Raw genomic sequence first — 19,504 nt, 5'->3', positions numbered from 1 at the left:
ATGTATGAATTGTTAATAATAATTTATTATTTTAGTTTGGCATCTCTATCCAAAAAATGTGGTTTACTTCAACTAGTTAATTTTGTATTTTATATGCGTAGGTTATTGGACTTTTCTTGGCAGAAGTAACAAGAAGTCTCCTGCTCTGTTTAAGTTTTTTTACAAATATTCGTACTGCAGCAAGGGCACGAGCCATGGTACTTACAATGGTCTATAGTAAGGTGACAACATTAAGAAATGTGGGGGACAAATCAATTGGAGAGGCAAGTAATACTAGTCAAGATATAATACTACCTAACATGTACTACACAAAGCCAGTAAAATAATTAATGGTACTTTTCCTGCACTCTGATTAGCTAGTCTGGAGGTGCGCTGGGGCTAAGTAGTTTATTTTGTACATGTACAGTGACATAGCTGCCTTAAACCTATTATGCCCAAGCTTAACAGGAATTTGAGCAAAAAATTTATAAGTGTAGGTTATCAGGTGTTCTTAAGAATGATTTTCTCAATTGAACTAAAAATGGGTAATTCTAGAAACAAAGAGTCTGCTGTCAGCAACACCTTTTGCTGTTCGCAGAGAGCTATTTACTTTATCCATACTGAATCTCTTGCCTAAATTGTTTGAACTTATGTTGTTCCGTTGTGTCACTTTTTCGCTATCTATGAGCATTTCCCAGACTCCCTTGCTTAGGATGTCTATCCTGGGTCCTCTCCTTTTTTTTCTGCATGCTTTTATAGTGTCATTAGAAAGTTACAGAGGTGCTTGTGACGCCACAGCTTGTGAAGCCAAAGATCATCATTAAGTACCCGGGGGTGGGGGGGGGGGGGGGGTAAAAACTTACATGCAAGCCTTGATGTCAACTGGTCGACCGTCATCACTCTACAAATAACTTACTTCTTGACACGGACTCTGGTCTGTTTTCTTGGAACTCTTGAAAGCGTTCGACACAGTTGACCACAACCTTTTACTTCATAAGATTAAATCTGAGTTGGTCTCTCAGATGACACTGTTAAGTTCCAGTCATACCTCACGAACGGAAAACAAATGAGGTTTGTTGGAGATATCTCTCTCACTGCACCAATAACTGTTGGGATCCCACAAGGAAGCATATTAGGACCGCTTCTTTTTCTTATCTATGTGAATGATTTGCCATCTGTCAGCTTGCCAGTGAAATTAATCTTGAAACTGATAACACTGTGATTTATTACTCATCGACTGATCAGTTTGACCTTGAAAGCAAGTTAAATTTTGATTTGGCTACAGTTTCCAAATGGTTTTAGAGTAACCTGTTAACCCTAAATATTTCCAAATGAAATTTCGTAATTTTAGTAACTCACAGAAGCTTAAACTGGTCGATGACATTTCCGGCAAAGTAAATTCCACTGCTATTAAAAGGTCTGACTCGTTTAAGTACATGGGAGTTGATATAAACCAAACCGTGTCTTGGTCAGAGCACATGCATTGTTACTATCAGTACAAAGATCAATCAAAAGATTGGAATGATAAGGAGCATACGACATCTTTTACCTTTACATGCTAAGCTTACACTACTACAATAATTATTGCTTAATCATCCCACTGTTTGACTATGGAGACACAGTGTGGGGTGACAAATATAACAACACACTTATGGGCCAGCTGCAAGTCCTTCAAAACGAGGCAGCTAAGGTTTTGTTTAATTTACCACCAAGAAGTTCATCAACCTAGGCACTAGAGCTATTGGACCTGAAGACCCTCTCCTCAAGGAGACATCACATTTCTATCGGTGTGTTATGATGCAAAAATATCTGTCAGGGGAAATTGATTTTGAATTTGACATCAGTAGTGATTTTCATTCTTATCAGACTCGCAAAAGTAATGATTTACGCCTTCCCGGTGTGCGTACCAGTTGACGCAAGCAGACTTTTATTTTTCAAGCCTCTAAAGACTGGAACAACCTATACAATGACATTAAAAACAACAAAAATTGTCCCTTTTCAAGGCAAAGCTTATTAAAACTTTGTAATAATGCCTAATCCAATTTTTAAACTATTTTTAAATTAGTTTTTTATGTAAATACCAATTTTTATCTCTACATTTTCTTAGTTTTTGATTTTTTAAGAAGGTGATTTAGCATTTAATTTTTTTTTTCATTTTTTCATTTATTCTTTACCGGGCCCCACTGAAAACCGCTAAGGCAAGTGGGTTCCATGGACAAATATTATGCTTGGGTATCTAAAAGGTAGTAATGCTGCGGCACATTCTGTTGATACTGGAATTAGTTAGGCAGTGAGACTTAAAAGAATCGAAAATGATATTGAATGTCCTATTTACATATTGGAAAGTAACAATTACTGTCAGTCTATAGAAAGAACTCGTGGGAACGTTGTTTAGAAAATGATCGAGTGGTTATCAACTCTGATTTTCCCACAGTAAATTGTAGGAAATGATAGAAATTCAGATTGATTATCCATATACGGGTGTTTAATATCCGGTGTACTATCTTTTCTCTGGAAACAATACTTTTCTTGCTGTTTATTGCACTTTATTAAAAAAGAGTTATTTATGATATATTTATAGAAAACAACAACACAAAATGAGGGGAAAAAAAGAAAGAAGGAAAAAAAGATTCGAGTAGGACTCGAACCCAGCACCTTCGGCTCGACGCGGTAACACATAACCACTACACCACAAACGCTGATTACATAACCGTGGAGAAAAGTTTTTAATTTTATTCCTTTTCCATGAAACTTCCGCCGGCAAGATGATCAAGCCGCATTAACCGAGCATATTCCATAGCAATGAATGAATGAAAGAACATAATTATGCTTTACAAAATGCCGATACACGTCCTTGTATGCAAAATAGGACGCAAAACGTGTGTTTTGTTATCTCGATTTCTGCTGTTATTTTGAAGCTAATGGTCAAAATCACATCCACTTTCGGCTCATACAGGTTCTTAAGAATAGCATGGCATGACATTTTCTCACTTTCACATCACCTCCTAGCAAGCTAGAATTTGTACATCCCCTGTGTTGCGGAGTCAAAGAGCAAATGCTCATCTTCTCGTCAAGTTTAAAGCCCGGACGAGTCAAAGGCTCTTGAATTGAAATCCAATCCTCAAGTTAACTATCGTACTCATCTGAAAGACTCCTGCGTGTCTTAAATTTGGTAAGACCTAATCGTGCTTTAGAAAACTTGCCACAAAGAAACTCTGAGTCTGGGCAGCAAACGATCGATGCACGCTCATTTGAGTTGTTCGCGGCACAATGCATTCTGGTAAAAAGTGATGAATTCGAGAATTTGTTCCACCTTATATATTTCCCTTAAATCCTGATTATGTTGCTGCTCGCTCCCTACGGTCGCTCCGCAGCAAAAATCATCCTTAGCCCTCTTGCATACATAAGAGATGCCCATTGACTCGTGGGAAAGAGTTATCAGTAATTTTCTCACAAAAACGGGGACTTGTTCACACTGTTTTTCCTTTTTGTGCCAATTTTCTAAAAAATGTGCACTTTTACAGCGTCAATGACAGATTCTGCAAGTTACTATTTATGTTGGACATTTGCCCAAAATATTGATATCAGGAAAAATAGTGTTTTGAATAAAGACAAACATATTTATACAAGCCTTTTATCAGTACACCTAATATTTTCCTTCTTTAGATGTCTGGATTGTATTTTTTCTTTCTTACCATGATCTAAAATTCATAAGTAGTGTGCATGCTGTGCTTTTAGTTTTAATGTGTAAAATTTGTGCCTTATAAACGAGTAAAAGAAATAATAATGATCATCATCATCATCATCATCATTATTATTTTTATTGACCGCCTGGACTTAAACGGAAAAAATGCCTGACTACGCCCCTGATGTAAGTTAATTATTTTTCAAATAAAATCACTTCGTCTAATAGTATTGATATCATTGTTTACTATCAAAAAAGGGAATGCCGCTGGCCTCTACCTTGCAGACCCACATAAATTATTTGTAAATATAGTTACAGGCATGCGCCATCAACATTTATTTATTTTATTCCCTTTTTTGCGAGCCACAGTTTTTTGCCTTGTCTTTCCATTTTGTTCTTATTTTACTTGCATTAAATGCATTTTTAGACCCAACAGCCTCTGTTTAGTGTTAACCATTTACTGGCTCCTGGTAGCCAAACATTCCAGTTTGAAAGTTAAAATGGAACACAACTTTTCCAGTCTGTGATGTACTTGGATGAGAAGATCACACACTCGGTACAAATTTCTAGTCCACACGTCGGTAGTTTCGAAGACCGAAGCACGAAGCACCCAAAACTCGAAAACGAAGAGCCCTAGATCGAAAACGAAGCACCCTAGGTCGAAAACGAAGACCCCAAGATCTCGAAAACGAAGCACCCAAAACTCGAAAACGAAGCACTCAAAACTCGGAAACGAAGACCCCTAAATCTCGAAAACGAAGCACCCAAAACTCGAAACCACTGTAAGTTTAATAAGTGCAACTTTACGTCTTACATGACGCGATCCGAATCAGGTGGAGGCAGCGGATGCGTCCGCACCTTCAAAGGTCCACAAAATCCATCCCAAGGTTTTATAACCAACTGTTTCACTGAACGATTCTAGATAGGATATCCTGTATTAATTTTATTATTAGTCTCGCTATACTTGATACATCTTACCCTAATATGCATTTTTTCGGTACACGTACATGTTTATGTAGACTTCAAAACTGTCCGTCAGCAGATTTTGGCGTATTCAAGTACGCGGTAACACAAAATGTCTGAAACGAGGCTGAAAACGGAGTGTGAGGCTCACGCGTATTACTCTTACGCCACGCTTTACCGACTTCTTCACTGATTTTGGGAAAAAAACCGATTGTTTTGCCGTCTAACATATTGGGAATCTATGACACTGCGTGATCAGATCAGATCAGATCCAGGTAGAATTTGTTCTAGGATAATGGCCTGGGACCAGGCTCTATGGTGGGGAACAGGAGAATTCGATTCGTTATCGTGCTTGATTCCTGCTGTATTAGAATTGGTCTCGTGTTTATAAAGGACAGACCGGTTTCGAGTTTTTGGGTGCTTCGTTTTCGATCTAGGGTGCTCCGTTTTCGAGATTTAGGGGGTTTCGTTTTCGAGTTTTGGGTGCTTCGTTTTCGAGATAGGGTGCTTCGTTTTCGAGATTTGGGTGCTTCGTGCTTCGGTCTTCGTTTTCGAGTGCTTCGTTTTCGAAACTACCTCCACACGTCATTAGTAAATCTTGTTTAACCCACTGTTTCCTTTCACCGCTCCTTCAAGAGCAAATACAAATACATCGACGATACTCGATACTTGAAAACTTGTTTATGCAACGGAATCAAACTGAACTGTCAAACTACAAAAGGGAAAATACAATCCAAGTGAAAACATCGACGCTTAGGCTCAAAATTTTGTGACCGACTGACCACAAGTTAGTCACTTGCTCGAAAATACATGAATAATAAATTCGCGGGATAAAGACGCAACACAGTCATTCCCCATCGAAGCATCCAGCATTTTCCACCAGAGTGTGACTGTTATATATGTGTCAATTTACTCAAGTGTAAAAGAATTCTTTTTTTGAGTGGAAAATGCCCATGGTTTTAAAATAACGGTCAAATAATTAGATGTCTTAACAAATGCTTGAAGTGCTAAGTAAATTACATGTTATGGGAATTACAGTTGAGTTGAGCACAAAATTGGCTGCTGTGAGTAATTTTACTGCTTGGTACTTTGTTGTGTTGCGCCTCCTGTAAATACACTTAGTACAATATGTGTATAAATTATGGTTTACATGTACACTTAAATCATTCACTTGTCTTTTTTTGTAATAGTGTTGTATGTTTCTCTGTACAATAGCAGTAAATTAATGTTTATTTTATACATGTATGTCTTAATGCATCTGCATAATTATAATGCCTAATTAAGTGAAAAGATGTCGTAGATGCTACATCTTTGGTTCATACTCAGTCAGTCCTGATCATTTTTTTTTTGTTCACATCACCTATTAGTTTGTGAATTTGTGTGCATCTGATGCTGAAAGGGTCTCCCAAGGAGTGATATTTAGTAGCTTTGTTCTAGGTAAGAATAATACGTTAGAATTACTAAATTTCATTAGGATTCGATCATATTTATACTGTCAAGCTTAATCTTTGATTTGAAATTTTGTTTGCTCTTGTTTAATGTTGTTTAAGAAAAATGATGCTTTGTTCCAGACTTGAATCTTATAATCTCACATCTACATAAAGAACAACTGTGAAAGCAGAATATAATATTACCTGCCAACTCATAATCAGGCGCGCTAACCATATAACTGCAATTCAAAAACTTCGATCTCATTCCTAACCACACATTTAGACCAATTTCTCACCCCTATTAACAGAAAAATTGCAGCCGTTTCTGACACATTTTTGAGAAATTTATAATTTAAAAAAAGTGTACCAAACTCATTGCCAGAAAAGGCCATGCTAATTGTGCACGTTTTTGATAATCTCCGATTTTGGAACTTTGTTTAGGGAGCAGTCATTATTTTTCTTGAGAATTTCAGAATTTTTTCAGAATGACTTGGGAAATCTTTGAAAGTCGTTTTGACATGATTGGGTCCCCCATGAAAAGTACTGGCACCCTCTAGATGAGGATTATTGTCATGTGTGCGACTCACAAACAGCTGACAGGTGTAATAATAATAATAATATCACTGTTTGAATGTCCCTATGTTATTCAAGAAGCCTAGTATGAAGAAAAATTCTGATTCCCAGTTTCTGACCCGGGACAAATTTGCTGAGAATTCTACATGTGATTCAATTGAAGGCTGGATGTTCTTAGTATCTCTGTTTTATATATATTTTCAAATAGTTTGAATTTTCTTTTCTTTAATTTCTTAGGTGTTATTTATAGCTCTATCAGAGACAATAATACATGATACTAATAATACAATAAAAAAATGATTGGTTCTCAAAAAAATTCAGGAACCATTTCGAAAAGAATTAAAACATTTATTTATCAAGTTAACCCAAACAACATTTTAAAATGAGTGATAACAAACAATGCTAGACAGCATGTTGGTAGCAATGCAGGTCACAGGTCACAAGTGCAGGTTAGAGTACAGGTCCCTATGCTAAGGTAAATAATTAAACAATGCTAAAAGTGTGTCCTAGCTCTAATAATCACAATCCAAAATAGAATTTATGCTTAAGGGGAAACTGTTCAGTATCTGAGTTTTTGATAATTATCAATAGAGCAGCGACCTGTTACCTGTGTTTCCTACCTGCCAGATAAAATAAGAAATGGGAACAAAACAATTTGTACAACCAAGTGAAAAGTAGCTTGACCAACCTTGTTATTTACTCTTGATAATGGGGAATGCTGTTGTCGAGACATTGTGTTTGTATCTCTCAAAAGGTGGATTGTGAGGTGATCCCTATAAAAAGTCCGCTAACTGAACTTTAAAAATATTAAAAAATTATTAAAAAAATGCGCGTAAAAAAAAAGGCAGAGTTGTCTGAAGGATGCATGGTTCCCTTTACTCCCGGATTAGTCCTAAACACTCCATCCGACAACTTGGCTTAGTATTATTATTAGTAACAGCACAAGTTAACTATGTTACTGCAAATTATTAACAAACAGTATTTTGTTGATTTTAAATTTAATGTTCTAACTTTTTTCAAGCTTTCCCTGTGATTATTGTATGCACCACTATCTACACAATCCTTTACATTGGGCCATCTGCTTTGATAGGATGTGGCTTGTTTGCTCTTTTTTTCCCGGTTCAGGTAAATGCATGTAAAATATGTAAGATAATTGAAAGGTGTATTACCTAAAAGGAAAAAATACAACAAGGCTTACACAACAGTTTTTCAAGTTCCGGGGACTACTGGATTCAAGTGCATAGCAAAGCCAGGGGGTTGTGGTGGTACTGTTGTTTTTCATAGGTTGCATGAAATGAAAACTTTAATTGCCTCATCTCTGTGTTTGGTAACTCACTCTTGTGCAAAAAATAGCCGTGAAATTTCAGACAGTTTTACAGTTGCAAAAAGCACTGAACAAATAGCAGGGAAACGCCTTGTCATTTTCAAAATTTTTTGGCATCTTTTCTTCTTTAATGATTACTCTATTGTTATTATCATTATTTTTATTATTTCTCACAAAACGTGGAGGCCCAAGGTCCCCCTGGCCCTTCCCCCAGCGCTGGCTTTGTACAAACATTCATTCATTCATCACCGGTAGAAAGCTTTTTGACCACATAGTCATGAATTTTTCTATCCAGTACCATACATTTTGGTTAATTTTTTATATGTTTACAGAACACTGCATGAATGTTGATAGTGAGTTCTAAGCTGTTGTCACTTTTCTTTTTTTTAAGGCAATCATTGGTAGAGTTGCAGGAAGATTCCGCTCCAAAGTGGTTGCAATCTCAGATAGAAGGGTAATGACACTCCTCAGGCAACTTGAAAGCAAAGACGACCCAAAACTTGAAAACACATTTTCTCTTCCCTCAAATTGACCGAGCAGAAAGGCCTCAAGAAAATAGTTTCCCACTTTTGCATTCCTCTGGTGGCCTAACCACTCATTTATGCATGTGCTCTTTTAGAAACCGCCTGCTACACATTCCACTGTCTAGCCCAGTGACTGGTCCGATTTTACTATCCAGTCCACACTGCATGGTTTCACCTAAAATGTTTAACCATAAAGGGGAAAAAGGGGTAAAGGAGAGGAGAATATTGCGTTGCTATCACCCAGGCTTAAGTGTTGGAAAGTGACGCCAGTGTGTGAGCTGCATCTCAAAGGGCGCTACTAATAATTGAAAATTAGCCTTTGCTTTTATCCCATGCTGAAAAAATACACTGTGACTTTAACAAAGAAGTGTGCTGAATTCCTAAAAATAAAACTAAGTATACACTCTGAAACACTAAGTACAGAGCAAACATTAAAAATTTAAACTCATCTGTTTTTCCCGATTTTTTACTGACAGGAGTGGGCATCTGTACGCAGGCTAAACAAATGTTTGTAAATTGATAATTGATCTGAAAGTATCAGTGGAATTTGTAAGTATTAAGCATCATTAAAGAAAAAGGTTATACTTTTCAGGTACGAATGATGAGTGAAATATTAAACTGCATCAAACTGATCAAGATGTATGCATGGGAAAAACCATTTGCCAAGGCTGTAATTGGTATGTGCATTTTTGTTCTTAATACATTTGTAAGTCTAATAATTAAAAATACAATTTTCATCTGTATAATTATCTCAAAAGAAGCAATTACAACTGCTGTCAAAAACATAGAAAGTTTTTTCGTGGAAAAAAAAACTTTTGCCCTCAGTCACGGTTGAGTTGTTTTCCACACAAATCCTTGTAAATTTTGAAATTTTCAAACTGCCGTAATCTTTCCCCTACCCCAACATCTCGCGTGGGTTGTGTGTGATGTATTGCTTAAGCATTCATTTAGCCAACTTTTCCCTGTGCTTTTTGCAGCTATTCGTCGTGCTGAACGCAAAGCCCTTGTAAAGGGTTCCTTTCTCCAGGGATTGAACATGGCAGTAGCCTTAATTATTCCAACTATGGCAACAGTGGGTACATTTTGTGTGCATGTTGCCGCTGGCAAAGATCTCAGTACATCACAGGTGTGTATTAAACAGTTCTATCTTGATTTTCTTGCTGTCATTTGACATATATTTCATTCATAGAGTTTTATGCTTTCAGGCATTCACAGTGACAACAATATTCAGTGTTATATTATTTTCTTTGGCTGTTTTACCATTTGGCATAAGAGGTATTGCTGAGGCCAGGATTGCACTGAAGAGAGTTCAGGTATTCAAATTTCATCCCATTAAAACGGTTTAGTTAAATGGATTATCTTATGTTTTACTGAAAACTGTCCTAAAAAATTATGAAGAGCAACTGAACAAGTTGCTGGTGCCTTTTTTTCCACCAGAATCTATCTTTGAATTAATGTTTTAGTGCAGTGAACATATTCTGTACAATAATTATTATGCTATTGATGATCTTTCAGATTAAGTAAACAACTTTAAATTTATAATTATTCACACCTTCTTCTTTTTAGGGAAGAAATCCCACCTGTTTTAAACGTTACAGTGTGTTATTATCTTAATTTTTCTTGAGAACGTTTGTGTCTGTCATGAAAACCACTCCCTGGTTGGAGATAAATTTTCAACCAACACGTATGGGCTGGATTTTAAACCTCCTGAGTACACATTTGTAGTCAGATTTTGTGAAAAACGAGACAGTGCAGTGTTCCATTGTTTTTAATGACAGTCAATGGCTATTTTGTAGAGTTTGATGGTGATGGAGGAACTTGAACCTTTTGTTGAGAAGCCTTCAGATCCACTGGTGTCTGTATCAATATCAGAAGCAACATTTGCTTGGGACAAGGTGCATGTTTCATTCTTAACTGGATATAGATACGAATGTAGAACGTATCATAGGAAGCATGTTATAACTTAATTTTGCGTTCAAGGCAGGGTTGTGGATTTGTTCTTTAGTTTTGGTATAAGTGTTGTAATTAGTAAGTGAAAATAAAGAAAACTTGAAACATAAATCGACCGTCAAAAGTGAGAGAAAAATTGCCACATTTTCTTAAGGGGAATCCTGTATCTAGGCGCAATTTCATAGCAACAGATTTTGTTATTGAATAACCACCAAGTAAGGGTGCGGGGGAAAGGGCGACGAATTCTGTCATGAAACGGTCGATCAGAGAAACGATTTGTCTGACGTGTGAAAGACATTGTTCGTATCTCCAGCTGGCTAAAACTCAGTTTGTGAGCAAAAAAAGTAATGCATGATATGGCTGCTTTTCTGCGAGTATGTCTTTGTATGTGTGTGATGAAAATGTTTTGCTGCATAGCTCTCAGTATGACGAAAGTAATGGAACGTAGAATTAACTTCAGTTTCACTGTAACCCTATTTTTTTGCCACTATTAAGGTGGCCCGGACCTGTTTATATGCGTGTTGGTTGTTTTTTGATTTGCGTTTTTCAGAATGAAAGATTCAACCGATTTGTATGATTTTTGGCATCCTTAATAATGCAACGAAAGCCCTTGTATTTGGTAATTTGTTCAAGCTTTTTAGACTTGCCATCACATTCGCACGGGAAGTTTACCACTTGGGAATAAAGATGAAGACAAATATGACAATCGTCTTATTCTTCTCATTATCCCCAACAGCAAACTGCCCGTGCGAATGTGACGGTAAATCTTAAAAGCGTGAATAAATTACCAAATACAAGGGTTTTCATTGCAGCTGAAAAATGGATGGTTAGAAGTACTGGAGTTGGTGGCCTTATTTCTCTTCAAAACGGGAACCTGCGACGCTAAAAACTCTTCACAGTTTTTCGTAGACGCTATATTTTGCTTTGTGAAAGGTTTGAACCCAGGAGGCATTTCAAAAGTAGGTTGAGTTTGATCGTCCGGGTGAACGTAGTCCTGAATAAGACTGTTGTTGTTGACAGTGACTGACGTTTCGACAACCTGTGCGGTAGTCATCTTCAGAGTCAAAGTGAGTTGTATCACGTCAGTTGATGGTATTATACTCTGGTTATTGATTTGATTGGTCAATTACGTCGTGATGTTATTGGTCGTCTGTCAGTTAAGCTGTGATGTTATTGGCTATGAAGACTCGTAATCAGTAATTGGTGCGTTTCGAACAGTCTTTTGTCACAGTTAGTCGTCTATTGTTAGTCAAATTGTCATTCTCTCGTAGTTAGTTTTGCTTGATCTCGTCAATAAGTCGTTTGTGCGGCGCTGGTAACTGTTGGCTACGATTCAGTGGCGTTTGTTCTAATATTTTGCTTTGTTAAGATTTGTGTCCAAAAGAGATGGACAAATACAAAGTAAGTTTGATGAATAGAGTTTCTTTAATATCACCGCGCACTCAGCTTAAAATTGTTCTTCTTAAAGTGCTAACTGTATTCGCCGTATGTTTCTGATTACTCCGTTTCTTGCAATAAAGCTTTAGGTAGGAATATCCTTTAAGACAGGAGATAGTCTGTCGGCAGTCTTCCTCTATTTGTGCGTTAACTTTCACAAATGTGTTAGCGTAGCATTTTAAGGTTAAATTTGACCAGCATATTGTGCAGCGAGTTCTAGGGTCACGATTGCCTTCAAACTTGGAGATGTAAAACTATAGAGCTCTTAGGCTTATTTGCTGATGTTAGGTAAAAAATGCGCTTTTAAATATATGCCGATATCTCAAAGGTTTTTATACCTACAAAAAAATAAATAACATTTTCTTTAAGTTCCATTATTATTTATTAAGGATGTCAAAAATCATAGAAATCGGTTGAATCTTTCATTCTGAAAAATGCAAATCAAAAACATAACCAACACGCATATAAATAGGTTCGGACCACCTTAATTTATGTCACTTTGGTATGCGATGCATCGTTGAAATCTACCTTTGATCTCAAAGTAACGCGGTAACACTCTCAAAGGAAGAAGTATGTGCCCTTACGCTGTACACTCTGTTTGGTGGTGCTTTTTTTGGTGATAGTTACGTTTTTCAAAAGATGTTGATGCACAGGTTAGTCAGCTTTGAGAGAGTTTTCCTCTACGTAAAATAGCTACCTATATACTTACAGGTCAAACCAAGGGCAGAAAATAAAGGGAAAGGTGGCTTTGGTGCTAGGAATGGCTCAAAGCAAGATGATGGTCAGTGCTGAAAGGATATCTTCTTACGTTGTATTAAATCCTTATAATTTACCCAATTTTATAAAGTAGATAAAAATGATGACATAGCAATTTGTCACTCCTGGTTACCTCAGCAGATACCCAGCTTATTGAAGCAAAACATACTGCTAGCAAAAGAAAAGAAAATGGTCAGAAGGGTGGAGCCGGGCAGGGTAGGCGGGGTCCAACCCCTCTTGAAGTCAAAACCATGTTGGAACCAGCACTGTTCGATATTGATCTCACAGTTCACAAGGTATATTAAATGAATGGAATGTGTTTAGCCCTTTTTTGTGATTGGTTTGTGTTTTTATGGTACTATATCTAGTTAACTGTGGTTTTCTTTGCATTAGTATTATGTTGGTTAGTTATAGCGAGTAATGCAGTGCACTGTTAGCATTGTGCTCTGATAGTGACTCTTGTTATTTTTCTAGAAAACACTTGTTGGAATTTGTGGCAGTGTGGGAAGTGGCAAGAGCTCACTTTTGCAGGCTCTCCTAGGGCAGGTAGGTAAATAGTAAAGTTGGCTTAAATAGAATGTTGGAGAAAGAAACCAGTATGAAGGCACTCCTTGAGGCGGCTCATGTTTTGTTGTGTTTCCTCTGATCTGTCTCTTTGTGCCGTGCAATTATACCTTAATCCGTCAGACAAACTGCCTATGTGGCAAGCCCAAATATTGATTTAAAAATACCTTTATACTTCTGTTGTAACATGTTTCTTGTTAGATGAGGGTACAGAAGGGTAATGTGATGCTAGGCGGGTCAACAGCTTATGCAGCTCAGCAGGTTGGTACCATTCCTCCACTGATTTTTGTCCCATTTTCACTTCTTTGTTGTTTACATACAAACTCAGCAGATCTGATATACTCAGACAACAGTCGCCAAAAAACGATAACAACAACTACAAAAATAGAAAAGAAATTAGACAATTTGCTTTGATAGTACTTTGTTCACCGCAATACATGTATCTGAAAACTTTCAAAGTCGTAGTGTTCCTGTAGGCGTGGTGCCTTTTACAAGCCACGTATTTGTGTCAGCAAAGTGGGCTGATACTGCTTAGATCTAGCTTTACAAGTAAGATTTTTATGTTGCTTATGATGCTAAGGGATCGGTTAAAATGGCATTGCGGCTGTAAAATTCCAAAGATGAACTGCGATTCTCGTTTAATTGTGTAAATTATGACGTTTTGGTTTCAAAACCTGAGTTGAGTAAGTGAAAAATATATTTGTCCACACCTAAACGAATATAGCAAATCAGATCAAAAATCGCTTATAGACTTTCATAAGCTTGTTGCTCATGGATGTTTTCCCCCAATATTTGATTGGCCCAGAGACCATTACGCTATCTCCAGGCCCCAGTTGTTCAAACGCTGGATAGCGCTCTTCACCGAATTAATCAGTTTCCAGCGGAAAAGTTTTAGGGAGACCAATTGCTTTATCCACTGGATGATGGCACTATCCAAATTTTGAACTACTGAGGTCCGATAACTGACTGCTGCACTTAGGTGCAGGTTAACCGCTGTCTTTGGGGGACAATGGTGACTTTGCACCCCACCACCTCCTCGTCACAAAAGTACAAAGAAAAACAAACATACGGGGAGATTGATGAAACTATTGCATGGACGATGTTTAACAAATATCGTGATTTGTCTCTCAGATATTTATTTTTTTATCACCAGTAACAAGTCGTGATATTTCGCTAGTTATATACTCGTGCTGATACAAGGTAGAGCGCTTGTGAGGGAATACAAACTTTTCGTTGAAAGAAAGGTAAAACTATTCAAGGTTTTAATGATCTCCTTTTAAATTCTATCTGGTTATAGGCATGGATAATGAATGCAACTGTAAGGGATAACATTCTGCTAGGAAAACCATATCATGAAGCACGGTAATACACTTAATATTCTGTTAAATATACAGATACATATACATAAATGATAACAATATCTCTCCTCGCTACATACACCTATTGCTACGTCTGGCCATCAATATCACTTTTAAGGACGATCATTATCGGAAGTTGTTTTGCCTTATAGTGGCAATTTCAGGAATTGAAAGACCAACACACAGCTGAAAATGAAATTATCAACTGTTGAAGTGAGCATATTCGGTCATTTCTTAAAAACTCCATGCGTGAAGTTCATCTTGGAACTTAAGTGAAGCAATGAATGATTTTTCTTGCGCAAGGAGTGTAAGATGGCGCATGTGGTGTAATAGGATTCTGCAACAGGACGCTGAATGGTAAAGAGAGTTGTTATTTAGTTGCTTCCAAAGTAATCATACCAAAATTACACTTATCTAATGTACAGGCATGTCAAGTAGAACGGGTACTGCATGTACTACTTTCAAAACAATTTTTTATTGTATATTTCAATTTTGTTGTTAGGTACAATGCTGCATGTTTTGCCTGTAGCTTGGAACAGGACTTGAAGATTTTACCCAGTGGTGATCAAACAGAAGTGAATAAAAATTACAATTATAAGTATATTTTTGACGTTCTTTACAGTATATTGCTTCTCTGTGTCTTAATATCCTCGTATTTAATGTATCTCTTATAAACACAACATTTAACAATAATTGGATGAGGCTGAGTATTATCTGAAGAATTATGGAGATCGAGATGGGTGTTGTCCGCCTAGGCTGATTAACACCCTGCGAGATCTCCAAAATTCTTCAGATGATAAGAAAGCCGAATTCAATAATTGCTTTATTATTCATTCAAAATAATTCCTAGTTTATAAACAAGCTAAAGCATACTTACCTCCATCGATGCTAAGTTCATCTTCGATAGTGCAAGTTCAACGACAAGTTTACGAGGTAAAGGGTTGTTCAGTTCTGCAAATATTCTCCAAATAGCGGATGTCGTCTGTCGAGTTGTCGTCTTGCTGTTCTTGCTCTGTTTTTGGCCAATACTTCGCCTGTTTCTTCCTCGTGAAATGAGTGAACTGTTCCGTCATTTATATTCTAATTCGCTACCCCGCTCAAACGAATATAAAACATTTATCATGTAACAAGCAACCTCAATTGGGGTGTGTCAACACGAGCCGTGTGCGACCCTCTTTATTATGCCTTCATCAACAGAATGGATGGAAATAATACAACAAACAGAATGAAAACTCGGAAATGTAAAAAATTACAGCAAGAAAAACAACCCAACAAAATGATCTTAACTATGCTCGTATAACCATGATTCAGTAAACATACAAAACGTGCTAAACCTTTCATATAGCAGCATGCAAAAAACTACGTCTAAGAGAAACCCCTGATCACTGGGTATTTAATTTTGAGGGCGTAGGGACGGTCGTAAGACGCGAATGAATATAAATGAGAACAACTCAAATATATGTAGCCTACCGCTAATGAAGCAACAGAACAGCATACCATGTAACACCCCAAAGAAAAGATTACATAACCCATGATAAATACATTTTGTACCCACTACCAAAACAACTCAAACCTCTTCCCCGGGTCTTCTCGGGTTAACCGTTCAGTTTTTTGGCAATTATGCTGCGAAATTGATGTCATTTCTTACATATCGCAAAATTCTTCCAAATTTGGTCGATAGTAGCTGGTTATGATGAATTATGTGTGGGATTTTAGCCAATCAGAAGCGGAGAAATATTTTGGAATGAATAGTAATATATCTTATATGCAGCCTTTCTTGGAAAGGGAGATAAAGTTTATGTCCTGGATTATATTTGACTCTAAAAATACCAAGTATACATTTTAAATGGAAATTTCATGCCTGCCTTTTCGAGATATTTAGGGTTTTTGGGTCATTTTGGGGTTTAGGTTGTTCTGTTTTAATGGAACAATTTGTAAGCTCCAGTGGATTCCTTATATTTTGTTCAATCGACGATACGTAAGGAAAATATTACAAAGGAGTGCAGGTGACAGTTGTTTATTCAAACGCCATCTGCATATTTCCAGTTAAGATGAAGGCTTAACCCCTCCCCCAATTCAGAAAATTCCTCATAGTTTCACCGTTTTATTTTTCACCTTGTGGTGACCATAAATGTCCGTTCCCAAACACTGTTAAACAAACGATCAATGACACTTTGCTATGTTCTTGATAATAATCGTCGAGGCTTGAATAGCTGTGTGTAACTTTGAATGTGCTCGCTGATAAGAACAAAACTTGTTGATAAGGCTCGTGTGCTAGGGAATGTTTATTGAGTTGTTTCTGTTTGGTGTAATTATTTTGTAGATTGGAGAGCGAGGAATCAACCTTAGTGGAGGGCAAAAGCAGAGAATCAGCTTAGCAAGAGCATTGTATGCTGACAAGGTGGTGACTATATGTAGCCTGTTTCACTTGCTGATGTTTTGCGAGTAGTGTTAACACGGGCCTAGGCCAAACGTCGAAATTTTCATGAGACGAACCAAAGTTAGTGAGTTAAGTCCATGAAAAGTTCGACGTCTGGCTCAGTTGAATTCGTCTAAATGAGTTTGGATCGTCCAACACAGAACGTCTGAATATCGTCTCCGGGACAAACGTCGATCTTCACATGCGACGAACTAAACTAATGAATTAAAAATTTGTGTAATGTACTTTTAGCCTCATTCGGGAGAAAATGTATTAAAATTGCTTTTAGGTCTGGTTTAGTTGATTGGTTCAACGCGTCTTAGGTTCGACGCCTGACCCAACAGACGATTTTAACATTAATTTAGGTCGACGCAAATTAAAGTTTGGGTCGTCTCATGAAATGTTCGAAGTTTGGCCTATGCCAGAGGTGTCTTTCACGATGCGAATAGTTGGCTGACGGCAAATCGCTTCCAAACATGTTTCGCCGCTAAACTAGAGTACGAAAACTAAAGAGACCGTGTTTCCCATGCTCCTCTTCTTCCCTGTTTCTCAAATTAGAGACGATTGGAAAGAAGAAGACATCTTAATTAGATATGAATTATTTTGTTCGCAGGACATATATTTGTTGGACGATCCGTTGAGCGCAGTAGATGCCCATGTAGGACTTCACATTTTTAAGCACTGTATTAAAGGATCCCTCCGGAACAAAACCGTCCTGTTTGCTACACACCAGTTGCAGGTAATGCCGTGCTCTGTGTTGTGTGCTTAGTTGTTTTATGTGAACAACCTATGAATTTGTTGGTGAGGTGTTGCAGTCTTCCATCTTGTTAAGTTCTGTCCGCCACAACTCGCTAAATAAACACATTTTACACATAAAATTTATAAACAATAAACTGGTAAATTACTTTTATGGAGATTGTTGATTGATGGTATATTGAAGCGCATGAAGTATGTTTCTAGTTCCCATGATCCTTCACTTCGAACCATGTGCTCTCCTAATGGCGGTTGACGAATAAACCCATGTTGTTGTCGTGTTCCTCGTTCTCCACTCTAACAAATCAACATGATGGCAGCCTGGGGATTTAGTTAAGGAAATGACGGCTACAGAAACTGGGCTGTTTAGACTTCCTCCCCAACTAGATGTGAATTCGGGAAATGTGCCCGAGAACTTCAAACGGTGGAAACGGCAAGTGGAAGTGTACTTAGCAGCTTCTGGAGCTTCAGAGAAAGACGATAAAGTACAAACTGCCATCATTTTAAACTGTGCAGGCCCTCATGTTCTCGAAGTGTACGATACTTTTATTTGGACAGATAATGGCGATAAAGATATACCCGATAAAGTTTTAGAAGCATTGGAAAGATACTGCAACCCGCCTGACAATGAAGTCATCGAATCTCACAGATTCTGGAACATTCCATACCAGGAACCGTTCGACACAAACCTCACACAAAAGGAGAGAAAAGTTAAAATTCAACTGCAAATTTTGTGGATACAAACATGAGAAACAAAGAGTCAAAAATCCTGCTTGGGGCAAGACATTTGACAACTGCAAAGGTCTTAACCACTTCAAGACTAAATGCAAAAATATTCATCCACTTAACCAATCCAATGATAATGAGGAAGATTCCGATGATCAATGGCTCATGGCTGTAAGCAATCGGACAGACAGTGTTACTTCCACACTTAATTTAAATGATATTGATGTCAAATTCCAACTTGACACTGCAGCTGATGTAAATACCATCTGTCAGAAACATGTAAGACAACACCAAGTGTCTCCTACAACTGTTCGCCTTAACATGTGGAATAAAACTAACCTGAAACCTCTGGGAGAAACGCGCCTGATCATAAAAATCCTCGCACTAGTTCTGAATCAGAAATAAAGTTTATCGTGGTCCCAAATGGTTTCACAAACCTGTTAGGTCTGAACACTATTCAGGAACTTGGTTTTATAACCATAAATAAAGAACGTTTCATCTCACAAGTATCAACCCCACAACTTGGTGATCTGGGCGAAGCCACCCTCAGAATTGATGAAAGTGTTCCTCCCAAAGTATTGCCTGGTAGGAAAGTTCTTATTGCCATTCAAGACGCAGTAAAGGAGGAACTAGATCGACTTGTAAACAAAGGCGTACTGGTTCCAGTGACCGAACCAACTGAATGGGTCAGTCAAATGGCGGTTATACATAAACCCAATGGTAAATTGCGCATTTGTATTTATCCTCAACCCCTATATGCTGTACTCAAGCGTGAACATTAGCGATTACATGTGCTTTATGATGTGCTTCCTAAGCTTAAAGATGCGAAGATCTTTAGCAAACTAGATGTAAAAGAAGCGTATTGGCATGTTCGACTTGATGAAGCATCCAGCAAACCCACCACAATGATTACACCTTTTGGTCGCTACATGTGGAAGCTAATTGTACTTTATGATGTGCTTCCTAAGCTTAAAGATACGAAGATCTTTAGCAAACTAGATGTAAAAGAAGCGTATTGGCATGTTCGACTTGATGAAGCATTCAGCAAACTCACCACAATGAT

General features: G+C 37.5%; 1 protein-coding gene across 1 annotated transcript in view; it reads left to right on the top strand.

Moving 5' to 3' along the window:
* The window catches only part of LOC140925797 (ATP-binding cassette sub-family C member 5-like), a 65,351-nt gene that overhangs the window by 21,684 nt on the left and 24,163 nt on the right, over positions 1–19,504 (top strand). Inside the window, exons 4-19 of the mRNA XM_073375666.1 lie at positions 102–263; positions 5,995–6,064; positions 7,652–7,755; positions 8,346–8,408; positions 9,071–9,155; positions 9,456–9,604; positions 9,684–9,791; positions 10,275–10,373; positions 12,577–12,650; positions 12,734–12,917; positions 13,096–13,167; positions 13,387–13,446; positions 14,483–14,547; positions 15,046–15,118; positions 16,867–16,944; positions 17,576–17,701. Coding sequence (XP_073231767.1) covers positions 102–263; positions 5,995–6,064; positions 7,652–7,755; positions 8,346–8,408; positions 9,071–9,155; positions 9,456–9,604; positions 9,684–9,791; positions 10,275–10,373; positions 12,577–12,650; positions 12,734–12,917; positions 13,096–13,167; positions 13,387–13,446; positions 14,483–14,547; positions 15,046–15,118; positions 16,867–16,944; positions 17,576–17,701 — 1,572 coding nt within the window. The remainder of the gene's footprint in view (positions 1–101; positions 264–5,994; positions 6,065–7,651; positions 7,756–8,345; positions 8,409–9,070; positions 9,156–9,455; positions 9,605–9,683; positions 9,792–10,274; positions 10,374–12,576; positions 12,651–12,733; positions 12,918–13,095; positions 13,168–13,386; positions 13,447–14,482; positions 14,548–15,045; positions 15,119–16,866; positions 16,945–17,575; positions 17,702–19,504) is intronic.

This window comes from Porites lutea, chromosome 2, assembly GCF_958299795.1.
Source record: "Porites lutea chromosome 2, jaPorLute2.1, whole genome shotgun sequence".
NCBI classification, from domain to species: domain Eukaryota; kingdom Metazoa; phylum Cnidaria; class Anthozoa; order Scleractinia; family Poritidae; genus Porites; species Porites lutea.
Note: the sequence above shows the minus strand (reverse complement) of the source record. Positions and strands in the feature narration are given on the sequence as shown.